This window comes from Drosophila gunungcola, unplaced genomic scaffold (assembly GCF_025200985.1).
Source record: "Drosophila gunungcola strain Sukarami unplaced genomic scaffold, Dgunungcola_SK_2 000001F, whole genome shotgun sequence".
In the NCBI taxonomy this organism is placed as follows: Eukaryota; Metazoa; Arthropoda; class Insecta; order Diptera; family Drosophilidae; genus Drosophila; species Drosophila gunungcola.
The window spans coordinates 7,189,041-7,204,407 of NW_026453197.1; the positions used below are offsets into that span (position 1 = coordinate 7,189,041).

Below are 15,367 nucleotides of genomic sequence, written 5' to 3' on the forward strand. Positions count from 1 at the left end.
CTGGTTTTCATGAAGCTATTTTGATTGTTTTTTGCATATTGTTGTAAGTTCTCAGAATGAGAAAATGATCAAAATAAGGTCAGAAAAATTTATGGTGCAATAAATTTCTTACTAAGAGTATTTACCTAATCAAAGGTGTAGTCATCGGTTGAACAACGACAGTAACGTTTGTGTAATTAAAGTCCTTCGCTCTAAAATAATTAACCACACAGTAAAGGGTAACTAAATAGTAACAATTTTATATACGATGAATTGGGTTTTATTGAACTCTCACTGTTTAAGCATGCTGATTTGTATTAGTAGATTTAACTTTAATTAAGGAATTGATTGAATAAACCCTGTCAATTGCATCATGTTTTTATAGCTGGGACTAAGCTTTGGTAGACTTGATATCTTGCCTTGATAACTATTGCAAGCAGTTAGAGATTCTTGTCTTAATTCTATTTGAGCAAGTATTTTCCTTTCCACTCCGTCAATCAGCTTTACAGCTTTCTACTTTCTATTTTCCCCTTGTCCTGCTCTCTGGTATGTTACAATCATGCGGCTCTATCGATGACTGTACATATATATATATAAGCAATTTATATGAAAATCAGCTTTTTCAATGCCCTTCTGTGCACAGCGATGCCCTGGCGACGATGGCAACTAAATTGGGTCATGCACTTGGCGGAAACTTGAACAGCAAAAAATTCGCACCTTAATCGACTTTCACCTATGGGAACTTCTCGTATGCACAGGCCACGCCCCCTTTTACCCGTGTCCCCGAGCTGATTTTTTTTGCCGACCATTTATTTTTAAAATGGCAAAAAGCTTAAGCTTTATTTTTGTAACACCCATTCGATGTTTGCCAGTGTGGCGAAGGGAGGTGTTTTACGCGTTGTCGCACAGCAGTTACATGGATCACAGAGGGGTGCCGAGGGAGGGGGGTGGTTTCGAAATAGGGACATGCATTTAAAGTACCCTGAAATGGCCAACGCTTCTGTGGAATTGCTTTTAATTTGCCATTTAGGCTGAAATCTTTTTCTCTTCTATTTCGGTGAATTTTGCATGACTGGAACTTCCGGCGGGACAGTTCGATATCAAATGTTTTCGGCCATTATTAAATTAGTTCACAGTTGAGTGGACCCCAATGGACGACGGCACGATAAACTCACCTGGCGGCCCCATTCTGCAGGATGACATTGCCGCTGTGCAGGTGACCGTGAAGCGGAAAGCCGCGCTCCTTCAGGAAGAGCAGTGCCTCCAGGATCTGTCGCCCCAGACGCTGCACCTGGCTGACCGGCAATCCATTTGGCTTACGCGTGTACTTCCTGGCCCACGGCTCGTTCCACTGTGCCTGAAGTGGGAAAAAGATTTCAATTACTTTTAGACGACTTGAAAATACTCCGAATCATGAGGCTCTCAGGGCCAATTTTTTGTTTAAATATCCTAACAATTCCTATCTAATTTTCAGTAAATATTATTTATCTAACAAAACGCATCTTTCAATAATAAATTTTCTATATATCAATTGACTTTTCTTCTCAGTAAAATGTTATTTATTTTTAAGGTAAATATGTTGTAAACATTTTTTGTTTAAGGCCCAACAATTGCCCCTAAATAATGATTGTAAATAATAATGAAATTACTAATTAAATTAAATATGTTAGTTCACAAATCAATTAACATAATCACTCATTAAAAATATTTCTTTATATAGAAATTGCTTTCACTCCTAAGTAACATTTTATTAAATAAAAAATTTCCCATTTTGTAACTTTGTGTCGATAAATTGTAAATAAAAATTAAAAAAAATAATAAATTTATAAAAACACCAATCAAATGATTGCCTTAAAGTAAAATATGAAACAATAACATAAACTGGAAAGTGTTTAGACTTCTGAATCATTCGTATTACTCACCTTATATATGAGATCTTTGAGACTGCCCCGCGAGTTAAAGGGCGTCACCAGACAGGCGTAGTTATACGAGCTGCTTTGCAAAAATCCCAGATCCAGAACGGGATATATGTACGGATGATGCAGCGACCCCAGGAGCTCCATGAGTATTTCCCTGGCACTTTCGTTGGGCGGGAGATCCTCGAAGGCCACGCAATCGGGAGGCAGAGGTAACAAAGTCATCAGACGATCGGTTCGGACCTTGAATGGAGTGGAGAAAAATACTCTTCGCTGGGAAAAAACAAATTTACTTAGTGGCATCGCACTTACCGAAGCATCTGTGACCAGAAACCAGTTCTTGCCATGCCTCGAACCGATCTCATCCAGGTGGGCGATTACTTCGTAGCGCCCATTGGCACTCTGAATCCATTCCTGAGTGGCATTCAGGGCCTTTTCCCTCTGGGCCCGCTCCCTGGGACTTCGCTCAACGATCCCATTGCCACTGTCCAAGGCAGAATACTGATACTTGATGTTGGGCCTGAAAAATGTCAACCCCATGTAAGATCTCAAGCTTTACGATTTCCACAGATAAAAAATTATTAGAGAGCATACGTTGTTGAAGGTTTGCTAACTAAGGAAACTTGTTTGTATAGTACAACTAAAACTATAACTATTTAGGATATGACTATCTAGAAAATGTCTTGACATTCATCACATCACATTCATTTTGGGCAGGTTTTATTTACAACGTCCAACAGGATTGGGCACTTAGCATAAATTTCCCACAATTTTCTTAAGCGACTGCACGTGAACAACAGCAAACATATTTATTGTTGGTCCTGCCTTGTTGAATAATTTATTTACAGAGATTTATTTGCTTATTCACCTGACGGTATGCGGGTAGGGATCTAAGGACAATCTGAACTTTACATTCCAGTGGCTTGTGACTGATGAGATATTTTAGTGAATTTCAAATGAATTATGAATGGTTGTATAAGTATTACATTCACATTATTACACTGAAAAGAAATGCATTAAAAATACAATTCATTGCTAGAACAATCCTTGGATCGAATGCGTTCTATAGTCAGTTCTTAGCAATATTTTCGAAGGAATTAAAAGTCAAAATCTACGTTTTGACCCCATAATCGAATAAAATATTAACAGCCAACTATATTTCTAAATTCTAAACTCCTTTAAGAGTTTCTTTTTTCTTTGGTAATTGGATCACAATCAAGTTTTTACATGTTTCAAATAAATTAAAGTTGTTCATCCTCATCTCTTCACAAGCAAAGCTCTTATTTAACTGACCACAACGCAGTACCATGGAGACCCCAAAAAAAAACCATCGACATCCACAGGTCACAAGACAATTGCTGTTGAAATTTTAGCCGGAAAAAAGGTAGGCACAAAATAATTTGCACAGCACAACATTTTTTTGTTGACAAGGTCCGAAAGGTGCCGCAGGACGAAGGATTTGCAACTCAATGAGGACGGAAAACAAAAGGATGGGCCAGAGGAAGAGGAAGTAACTGCCTGCACAATGGCGCAGCGGAAACGGAAGCAAGAGTTTATCATTTCGTTTCTTTTTGTTCCGTTCGTTTTTTTTTTTTAGAAACAATTTATTATTTTGTTTATTTGTTGCAAGTAAAGAGTTGTACAAAGAGAAGAGTGCAGAAAAGCAACTGAAAATGGAAACGGTGTCAAACGAAATGAAAGAACGAAGAAAAGCTAAACAAACTGCACTCACTTGGAGGCTTAAACGAGAAAGACATGGTAAGAAGAGACAAAATAACAAAGGCAGAAACAGTAACAAAAAGTTGGCAAAAGAGGGAGAGGACTGGGCTCATAAACAAACACTTACGGGCCACTCAATCAAAACAGAGCGAAGGTTAAGCACATCCTCGGGTTAAGTTTAGCATGTGTTTGAAAATTTAATAAGGCACAAAACGAAAAAGAAGAGAAAGTGGAGAGTAAAGGGGAGCAGAGAGTGAAAGTGTGTTCGTGTGTGGCATAAAATGTTGGCCAAGAGGCTCCTTCCTTTCCCTTTCCCTTCCTCTCACCCCTATTCAGTTTCATTGCGTCACAAGAACTTGCAGAAACGGAATAAAAACACAGCCACACAGAAAGAAATAATAAAAAATAATTTAAGTTTGGTTTTATGATTTAAGGCAAATATTTTTAAAATTTAAAAAATGTAAAATCTATAACTCTTTAATGAAAAAAGCCTGAACCCAATTATCTTGACTTTAATATATAAAGCAATACTTTTATTTTTGTAGTGTACTCTTGTGTGTGTTAGCTAGACCAGAACAACCAAAAGCTAGGAATACTCTTTGCCCATTGCCTGTCTCTTTAGGCGCATGGCTTGCGCTTTTGGCCAACAGTGCGTATGAGAAATATTTTTCATTTCCCTGCTCTTCAAGACCTTGACTCCGATTGCAGCTGTATTGGGTTTTTGCAACCTACATACTGTGTTTGTCGGCGTGTGTTTCCCTGTTTGTTTGTTGACTTAAGCTCATTTTTGTTGCAAAGCGAAGAGGTGACTTTCCTACGTTTATCCTATTGGTGATATTGCAGCTTAAATATTTGCCAAACACTCGACACACTTGTTGTTTGTCAACTCTGGAAAGTGAGCGGAAACGGAAGGAAAAATTGGTAAAAAATATCGAGGAGAACTCTCAAGATAGTAGACTTGAACTCTCGAAAAGAATTTGATTTATCGGGACGACCAATTTATTTTCTCATTATAGAGCTTGAATAAAATTCACAGAGACTTTAGCTGTTTGCCCATAAATTTCTTCAGCAAACTTAGTACTTTATAATCGGCCAACAACACAAATAAATAAAATACATTTTGTCTAGAGCAATAATTATAACCTCAAGCTTGTCACACTATATATATAAATAAATAAATACAAAAACATATTATATCAATTATATTGTAATTTTATTTTAAAACTAAAACAAACACAATAATATTTGCGTTTTGAAGTAACTTTTAAAATTTCAAGTAATCCTCTTATTATTTATTGGTACGTAACCAGTAAACATTTTGATCTTACCGCCACAAAAAGAGCAAAGCCAATAACAGTAAATAAGAAACGTTAATTAAAAAAGAACCCTTTTATGCAGCAGGTGAATTGCGTTTCCATCCCCTGCTTAAAATAAATAACAAAATTGGCGACTGGTGAAAAGAAGCGAACCGAAGAGTTCAAGGGCCAAAGCTATCTGTCAGATGCATAGATATATACGTAGAGTCAATAGATAGCAAAGTTGTTCAAAAATGTTCGGATACTGCGCGTAATTAACGTGTTCGTGTGTGAAATTTTTTATTGCATACTTTGCGGCACTCACACATGCATATTCACCTGCTCGTTAGGGGCACACACAGATACACACCCACTTTTCATTGACGTACACTTACACACACGAACAGATGCTCACGCTCGCTTGCACATTCATCACACGGCTCAGCACGTAGACACACACACACACACACACACACACACACCACACATAGACGAATCAATTTTTCGCCCTTTTCGAGCAAACTTTTTCCGAGTTGATAATTTAATTTGCAATTTTTGTATGTGTGTGTGTGCGCCTGGGCAACTAATTTGAGGAATTTTCACCTCGCAAACTTTCACCTGCTATTGGAACAAAAGAAAAGCCGGAGGGAGTGAAGGGAAATGCATTCTATCATCGCGTTAAATACTTTGACTTTGGCTCTGCCTTTGGCTTTTCATTTGAAATGAGAAAACTTTTCAAATAGAGTTGGGCGAAATATTTGGCCAGCAGAAAAAGAGTCTGTTTTAAGTTAAGGGCAATATAATTTTTTTTGGGATTTACAAAAATCATTGCCCACAAAGCTTTCAAGTTAATTATTTTTGTGGCCGCCGCTCTAGCCCTCTTGAAAACATTAGACACTTCAGATGGTTTTTCTTCGGCATTACTTGTGTTATCTCTATGTATATACTTGTGCATGTGTGGTACATCAAAATAAACTTGAATAAAAAGAATTGTTCGGTGTTTTTTTTCTACGTGTGGCAAACATTAAAAGCATTTGAGGTTTTATTTCTAGTCATTTTTGGCATGCAAAGTGCTGTAGAGCTGGAATAAAAGAAATCAAGTAAAATGTAAAAATAAACCGGCAAGCAAAAGAAAAAACTTGGCATTGAAATCTGTACACTAGTGAGAGGCTGATGCTGAATTTCAAGTATAAATACAAGCGAAATACAAAATAGATTAGTTTAGTATAGAGTAGAGTAGTAAATGCAACCTTGTTGTCAGTACTGAATCTATGGTATCTCTACTTCCGGTTTCCGCTGGCATCGACTTGCTAAAGAAGAGCCTAGCTAGATTGTCTAACCTCGCGCTAACCAGCGGCGATTTCTCCGAGTGCTCGGATAGATCTGAGTTATCTTGCTCCGAGCTCGCCGACCGATTGCTGCAAATAGAAGGGTACACAATGGTGGTTGCGGTGGGTGTTTTTTGGTTCGTGGGTTCTTAGGCAAGAACAAAGAATATATAAAATAAAAAACAAACAGCGACATGTGTGTGTGTTTTCTTCTCTTCTTGGTCTGTCAAAGAAGCTTTACAGAATTGAAATAAAATGAAAATGTAACGAACTAAATCATAACTCGAGGAACCTGTGCACTGTGCTAGATCTGGCTAAAGTGTGTGAGTGTCCTGTGCTCACACACCCGCACACACATTGCAAAAGTTCTATATACACGCACGTATATATATATATATCCGATGGGGTACTCACCTACTATAGATCTGGCGGCGATTGGCAGCTGTCAGGGCCGAGACATCGAACTCGATCGCCGAGTTAGAGCGTTTCAGGCCGTTCGCCTTGTGCAGCTTCTTCATAATGTTCCTCACTTTCCTATCGCATTGGTTATTCGTTTTTGGATATCGGTTGAATTGACAAATTGAGACAAACATTGACAGTCATTGGAAGTTCGCAGTTAAAAGTTTACTCCGCTAAAGAGCTCGATAAGCATTTGCTTTGCCTTGCATTATCCAATATAGGTTATTTAAAGTAATCTTAAGACTAAGTAAAAACGATTTAATCAAAAGATAACAATACTAATATTTAGGAAATTTTAAAATTTGGAATAAATAATTTAATAAAATTATACGTTTTCATTCAATTTTAAAATGTACTTAAATATAATAATAGGTTCTTTAAATTATTCATTTCAATTTCAAAACCAAAAGGGTAAGATGTGTTTGGTTCTTAGTAATTTTGTTTGACCATTTACTGAACTATTTTAACAATTTATTGTTTTCCTTGTACAAAGCTTTCCAAGTACTTATCGCAACTCCCTAGTTTTGAGTTCCTCAGTTTTCAGGACCACGTATAACTCACTTTTCGGGCACTGGTGGTCGGACGAAGGGATCGTGCCCTGTGACGGCACTATTCCGGCTATCGATCCGCTGCTGCTGGGCGGCCTTGTTGAACTTGAACATGGTGAATGACTTTTTGGCACTGGCCACCTCACACACGCGAACGATGATCTTGCGGCTGCTCTTGAAGACCGTGTTCAGGGTTTTGTATACCAAGATCGAGACGGATTTGGGGGCGTGGGGATTGTGGCCGGGCTGCTGTGTTAGGGGCGTGGGCAGAGATTGCTGAGGCTTCAGTTGATGCACTGGAGCATGCGGCGCGGTCGACGCCTGTGATTGTGATCGGGTGATGACTTTGCTTTCCCTCGGGAGATTATTCCGATCGCACTGATTCCGCTGATTCCGGTGGCAGCTGATGATGAGCTCCGGCTCCGGATGCGGCGATGCCGGCTCGTTGACCTCGCTGCAAGTGTCCTGTGGTGTTTTCAAGTGTTTTTGTGGGGGAGTTTCGAACAAAAGTTGAGTGGCCACAGAGAAATGGAAAAAAAATATGCGGTAGAACGATTTAAAAATTGATTAATCCCAAAACGAGGACTGAGCACAGCAACGAAATGAAAAACGAGAACGGACAAAAGCGCTTCGTGGAAAGTAAAATGGGGAAATCATAAGCTATTTAAGTTATTTCTATCACCCCGCCGGTTGCACTTGCTCAACAATCGTTCAAAGAGTGTAAAATAACTTGGGTATAATAATTGCTGTAAGAGACAATCACAAAAGCATTTTGATAACGAACTTTGTCAAGTCCTTTGTTTCTATTTTTTATGTGTTTCTGTGAAACGGGAGAAAAGAATAATCAAATTAAGGATAAAACATGCTTTAGGGCATAGGCCAATTTATCAATTCAACTAAACTAATTCACAGCCAATTTGTATAAAAGCGTATTCTAATTTTAGAAAATTTGCATAAAAGAATTGCGTGTAACAAAGAAATAATTTAACAAAATTCAGCGTGTCTTGTTCATATTTAAGCAGCCAATTGATGTTTGGAAAATCATAATTCGTTTGCTTGTGTAAAAGTTGTGGGTTGATTTTTAGCTTTGCTCTGGTGATTTGATTTGCTCTCAATTTGCTGGCTAATTTGCTTCGCTCGATAACTTGACTTGCTGATGCAATGAAAACAAATTTACCTACCGACAGAGATCTCTTAGGCAAACTTCGCTACAGTCCAAAATTGCATGACACCTAAATCCGGGGTTCGATGATTTCAGAAATTTAGTTTTCAATTCGATTCTTTAGTTTTGCAAGGGTAAATGGTGGGAAAACAACGGGAGAACCATTTGATGAAATGCGATGAAAGCGAAATCAACTTGACCGCATTTGATTTCAGTTTTCTGGCTTATATCTACATAATTTAATTGATATACCCTGCGTCAATTGGATAATAGTTTAATTTTTCGGTTGCGTTTGGTGGTGCTTATTCGAGGTTTTATTGGATTTCACTGGTTTCTGTCAGTCGAAATCGGAAATTACTAAATGGTTTTAGATTCAAAAAATATTTATAATCACTTCAATATGCGCATTAGAAATTAGTTATTAATTAATATTTTTCTGCGATTGTTTTGTAATGGAACACTTAGTTTGAAGTTTGTTGGCTGAGTGACGGGTAATACATATGGGACTTTGCCCTACTCTAACACAATTTTCTTGACATTTGTACCATCGTAGAGCATTTTCTCAATTATAGCCTCACTGCTTTTTAAATTTCTGCTTTGTTTAAAGTCACAGCAGCAATTAAACTACTTGACGTAGACACTATGAATCCGATTTTAATTTCAGATACCACAACCCTTCACTTAGTATTGTTGATGCCGTTGTTTTGTTAATTAAAAAGTACACGCCCCTTCAGCATGCAAAACTTTTGAAGTTATTTTACCGAAAGCAAATGCGTTGCAGTTCAACGAATGTCCTTCACACGCTGAAAAGAAAACCACAGCGGCCATAAAAGCGAGCTCTACTATGCCGACAAAAGCGGCTGAACAATGGGAAGGACTTTAACAGACGCTTAAATAAATCATACGCCCCGTGTGTCGCGCCTTTTTTTACCCTCAAGTGCTGCATTCATGTGTGTGCGCTGCGTGACATTGAGCTCTGTATGGAACGTTTGAAGCAGCCTTATTTTTTGCACGTGTTTGCCGCACTTTACCGCCGCCCGAGGCCTATTTGTCTAATTGTCTAATTCTAATTTTAAATTGTGTTTTTTAGTCGCTGTTGTTGCATGCATTGTGGGCTGATTTAATCGTATTTGTTTTTGCTTTTTGCGGGCAACCCCTCCTCGGGCCATTTATCTAATCAGGGACAGCACACAAATGCTCAAAGTTCGTTTCTGCCTTTTACTTTCAAGACACTTTATTGATTTTCCTTTTGGGAGCGGTGTAAGTGGTTCGTTTTATTTTCTTTTGCCTTTCAGGTGTGCACTAGAGAAACCCCACACTTTCCCCCCTATCCACCTGTCTGGGTGTCAAATTCGTATTCATATTCACAATCACGATGTGTGAGTTGAGTTCTGGATTATCCTTCACTTTGATTATTGCATTATCCTGTCCGTCACTGGCTTGTGCAGAGCAAATTAAATTGTCAATTTCGGTAAATGGCGAAAGGAAACGCGATGGGGGAAATAGAGAGCTCTAATGGAAACAGATATCATTAATCAATATGGGGCTTAGTTCAATGTTTCAGACATTGACTCTCGGCACTTTAATTGGAAGGCCTTTGGAAATGGCTTTGTCGCAAGATATTACTCACGCTAGGAGTTAAAAATAGCAGACAAATGTTTCCATGCCCTTAGGCAATTACTAATTATTTTTTTTAAGCATTATGTGGGCGTCAAAACAAAATGATTAAGACGTTAGGGTAAAACTTTGTTGATGCGCAATTTTACGGGTTTCTTTATTTCAGTTATTGTCGATTTAATATTTAACTTAAGCAATACATTCATGAATAATTTGGTTCGGACTTGAAAAGTTATTTAAAATTTTGTTATTCTTGTGAATATCTGTACAGTTATAAGAGTTTTCTATTTTGTTATTTTAGTTGCCATTGTTTGAAGGTTACAACAAATTTTTAACTTAATTACTAACGGGTAGATCTGCCGCACTTATTTAAAAGACTTCTTTGAAATCGGCAGAAAAATAGGAAAAAGTGGTAAACTAAATAAGAAGTGTTCGCTATAACATAAGTTTTCTTTTGTATGCGAAAAAGCTTTTTATAAATGTCTTGCAATTTTTTTCTTTACTGTTCCATTTCATTTTGTATTCCAAGCTTGATTAATATTTCTTGAAGTCTCCTATCTTTCTGCACAGAACAACGCCATAATTTTCGTCATTACATGCGACCCAAACTTGTTTAATGTACCACCGCAAATTACTGAGACCGAAATAGAATTGCACATTAAAAATGATGATGATGGAGATGATGAGCGGAGTAGGAGTGGCACCTGCTTTCGACGATTCGAGGGTCACTTTTCCGCCCTAGACCAGCACTTTCCACGACCACTTCGGCTTCATTATGGTTGCACTCATTGTTGATTGGGTCAGACAAATTTTAATAAATTTTTAAATAGTTTTGGGGACGTCACAAAGTTGGCAAAGAGTTGACTACCGCGTGCCATGTAATGGATTAAAATATTTGGGGGAGCACCAAAATTAACGTTGCAAAGTTCCGACAAGTTTTCAAAAGTTTTTCACTCGCTGACGCGCCGAAATTTGGGCCAACTTGGTTGAATATTTAAGCCATGAAAACGCGGCCAACACGGTGCTCGGGTCGTCCGTTAATGAAGGTGCGATTCGAATATCGTTTCGTTTGGGGCAAAAACTATGAAATTCTTTATTCCAGTCGGACTGAGGTGTGTTTTTTGTATATACCCGTCCACATTGGTGTATGTTAGTACTACCACCGATTGTGGGTGAGTGGCTTAGAGTGTTTGCGTGTCTATATCGCTTCATGTTTGTGGTCGTATTTGCGGCAGACTCGGTCGGTCGGTCTCACTTGCCCTCTCACTCGCTCCCCTGCCGACTGACTGTCTGTCTGTCCCGCTTGCGACTGTGCGTTTTCCCCTTCTAACTGGATTACAAAAATTGATTTTTAATTTTTATGACAATTTCCAACTGACTCATGGCGAGCGGCGTCGCTCGTTCGCCTGGCATTCGCAAAGAATGTTCCTCGTCAATTCATTCCATTCCTATTTGTTCTTCCTTGGGCAGCCGAACCACTACCATCGGGTCCGATTTGAACTTGGCATGGCAGTTTGTTTTTCTTGACAATGGGCTAACAATGTATGGATAATTTACCGTGGGGCCAGCGATAAGGCTGGAATTACTGGCCCAAGAAGGCCAAGGTCATGCCTAGTAGGGTTTTGGTAGGGAGTATTTTCTGGGTAATTGATATTGTAATGCAATTATAATTTACTTTATTAAGAGCTACGGAAGTTTTGGTTAAGCTTAAGCTTAAGAGAATTACTAACTAAAATATATTTAAGTTACTATGTTTGACCTAAAAGAAACTGTTTTTATTTGTATTATTGGAAAACTATATATTTAGAGACAAACAAATACGATGAACCAATTTTCATAATTAATATCTTTTTTAGCTTTACTTAAACAGTACTATAAGTATAAGGTCTTGCTTTTGATTAAATTAATATAAATTTGAAAATATAGTTAAAAAAATTAGTTTCAAAGAATAATTTCAATTTTTTATTTAACAATAATAATGATCTACAATTACTTTCTAAGCACGAAAACGGTTTATTACCGTTGTTTTAGAGGTCATTCTCCACTGTGTCATGTCTGCCATTAAAGTTGTGTGTGGTGTGGGCTTGCGGCAAATAGTCGTGATGTTGCCCACTTCGTGACACATTAATCATGACCCGCTCAACGACTGTTTACCTTCGCTCTGACCAACACCACCACCCACACCACCCGCACCACCCGCACCACAATTTCACCCGCTCCCACTCCCACTTCTTTTTTCATTACTCCCAGGACATTCGGTTGTATGCAAATATTACAGTTTGTTTGTTTGTTTGCGGGTTTGCCTTTGATCGCTCCATATGGAAATTGGAAAACTTTTTACGCGCCGGCCTCGCGTGAAGCCAACATGAAATAGAGGAAAAGCAAAATGAAATTGAAAATGCCAGCGGTTCGGCGCGGTCAGTTGTCCCCACAGTGCGTTGTAGCTGCGTGTCCTTATATATAAATTTATACCTTACAGTAGAAAGCTTATAGGTCAAGAATCGTTATGTATATAAGAGCTTAGAAACATTTCTTGCTTTCAAATTTCGGGCATTATTTTTTTGCCCTCAGCAATATTTAAATAGTTGTACGTTAATTCTTTATTTTTTTTAATTTTTTTTTAACATTATTTCACTTTAAAACTCTAAAATCTGAAATCGATTAAATCAAAGCCAAAACAAGTTTGTGTACGAGCCCATAAAAATACTTTTCCAAGACAGAAAGTAAAAAACTTGAAACTTTATTGTGATATTGAAGATTTGATTTATGGAAGTTATACTGTATGCCAGTAAAATATATTTTTTGCTGTCTGTCCGGACGGAGTGGCGCCAACAATCGTAATGGATCCCTGGAAGGGCAGTGGGTCGAGTAGGACTGTTGGTCAGCGCCCTCTAAAAGGCAGAAAGTCAACTGCGTCATTGTTGGGGGGGAAAAGCCTGCCCCAGCCCAAATTCACCCATTTTCCGAGGGGGGTGTGAGATAAAGGGCCCCAGGCTTGGCCAGGCCCATTTCCAGTGACCTTGCATCATTAACTTAATTGCTCAAACAGTCGTCGGTCCGTCCAATTGCCGGGCTGAATTATTCAGTTGTTCTGCTCGGCCAACTGGCAATTTTGCGTCTTTTCTAATGTCACCAGAAGCTCATAGAGGACGGGCTGTCTCTCTCCATTCGCTGCTGCATTGGAAAAGCCACACGACAGCCCAGTTTTTCCGCAGGGGATGGTGAAAATCCCCACGTGCATTCGTTGTGGTCGTTGGCCCGTTCACGTTGTCTCCGCTTTTTCGAGGGGCGTCACGTGTAGAGGGGCTTAGTCCCCTTCCCAATTTAACATTTTTTTAACGAAAACAAAATGCAGAGATACAGAGAGAATACCAGGCCTAAAACCCTTGTCAGCCGGACTAATTGGATTGAAGAGTTTTCCAGCTGAGCTTTTGTCAACATAGCTATTGCAGCAGACATTTTCATATTCATATTTTTAAAAATTCGCAGAGGGGTTTTTCGGTACAGCCTAGCGTAAGGTTGAATATAAATACATACCTGCATCGTCTTATCCAGTATGAAATGACAACAATTCCACCCAATATCAAACCACCTAAGGCACACCAAAAAAGGGTCTGAAAAAAGAAATTAAATGGATTAAGAAATGATTAATGTAATAATGTCCAAAAAAAGAATAAGAAATTTTAAACTTAAGTTTTATTTATTTTTTTGGTGGTGTATTTTCAACTGTACTTTTTATCAATGTACAAAAGACCATATTTAATTTATTGTTATTACTTAAGTCCTAAACAATACTTAGTTTTATCATAAATCAGTGAACTTGGCGACGCACAACTTTTTTTCTGCCCATTTGCATTACTTCCATATCAATATTTATTTAATTATGCACCATGCATAATTAAAAAGCTTTAAAAATTTAATGGAAATCATTATTTCCCTTTTTGAACCCGAAATTAATAAATTATTTTTTATCAGCTGACCTTTTAATAATCGTTACTCATCGTTTGGCAAAACGGTCTTTTCCTACCCCAAAAAATTCCCAATTTGGCTTTTTCTTAAGTAAAGTTCAGTGAACAACTTGACATCTTTGTAAAAGGTTCATAAGATTTTCCCGCCCACGTTTCAATCGTTTCCCGCCGGACAAGGCCACGCCCGCTTGGACTTTGTGATCAAATTGTATATTTCTGCTTTCACGCTTTATAGGAGCAGCACGAGGAGGATACAAATCATTGGCGAGAATAATTATTTTAATTTTATGGACAGACGGACAAGTCAGAACCAGATTCGATGGCGGATCATCAATTTTGCAGCCAGAAATGTCAATTGCAATTGGCATTTGGGGTCAGAGACGAGGCCAAAGAATGTCAATCCAGACACGAGTCAATAGAAATCAGATTGTGTGTGCGGGAATCTGTCGATTCACTGGGGCATGGGGTCACGAATGATTTATTGACCAAGTGTCTGGATAGATCATGAAAGATGCATCACCAGAAGTCGGGGAAATAAGTGAAAGGATGCTGTGACGAAGGTTTCCTTTTCATATTTGGTCAATTAAATGATGGCCTGGGAGTTACACTTTGCCGCTTTTTATGATGATTTTATGATGAATTAAAAATACATCTTTAGCTTTTAAATTTAAAGACTGCAGATATTAATTTATCATATACAAACATTCAATGCCAAAAATAAGTTGCTCAATTAAATCAATTGCCCTCGATTTCATCCTTAACCCTTTCAATCAAATTTGTGTTAAAGTGAAAATTGAAATGAAAGGCGCCTATTCGCCGACAATTTGCCATCTTTCAAACAATTTTCAAGCAATAAAATTCTATTGCCAGGACACACACTTGAAGGCGGCCTTTGTCTCCGGCTTTTTGGGTTCATCCTGCCACCGATGGAACTTCCTGCCAGCCTGGCATCCTGCCAATTCAGAGACAATGCCACATCAGCCTTTCCCCGCATTCATTCAGCAGTTGTGGCCACTTTGCTCCGCGTAACTATTTTTTGGCAACCACTGAATTTTTGGCCTGCCATTTTTATGGCTCTATAATTGCAACCGCAAGGAGTTGCCAAGTTATGAAAATAATAATAAAATACTCGAAAGTTCAAGGTCCACTCCGAACTAATACTTACAATCCAGTAGTGCGTTTCAGTTTGTCTGCTTGGATTCAATAGCATCGCACGTTCCTTTCATCTAAGAGCACGTCACAGTTGGTTTGCTGCAATGGAATACGAAACATTTGGTTAGTCCAGGACTCGGGAAAACAAAGTATCAACATTGTAAGTTGAGCTGCAGAGCGGAAATATTGTTTGCATGCTCGTCTCTGAAAGTTTTCTTTCTTGG

General features: G+C 38.4%; 1 protein-coding gene across 11 annotated transcripts in view; it reads right to left on the reverse strand.

Moving 5' to 3' along the window:
* Positions 1–15,367, reverse strand: part of LOC128261322 (slowpoke-binding protein) — a 38,399-nt gene that overhangs the window by 9,061 nt on the left and 13,971 nt on the right. For 6 of the 11 annotated variants that reach the window (XM_052994967.1, XM_052994965.1, XM_052994968.1 and 3 more), the window contains 5 exons: positions 15,157–15,242; positions 13,561–13,637; positions 2,208–2,415; positions 1,902–2,138; positions 1,155–1,336 (listed from right to left, as the gene is read on the reverse strand). In XM_052994967.1, the coding sequence (XP_052850927.1) occupies positions 1,155–1,336; positions 1,902–2,138; positions 2,208–2,415; positions 13,561–13,637; positions 15,157–15,201 (749 nt within the window). In that variant the 5' untranslated portion in view covers positions 15,202–15,242. Of the gene's footprint in view, positions 1–1,154; positions 1,337–1,901; positions 2,139–2,207; positions 2,416–6,159; positions 6,328–6,651; positions 6,772–7,257; positions 7,710–13,560; positions 13,638–15,156; positions 15,243–15,367 lie in introns of those variants that run through there. The other 5 variants (XM_052994962.1, XM_052994961.1, XM_052994971.1 and 2 more) reach the window with 2 other exon arrangements.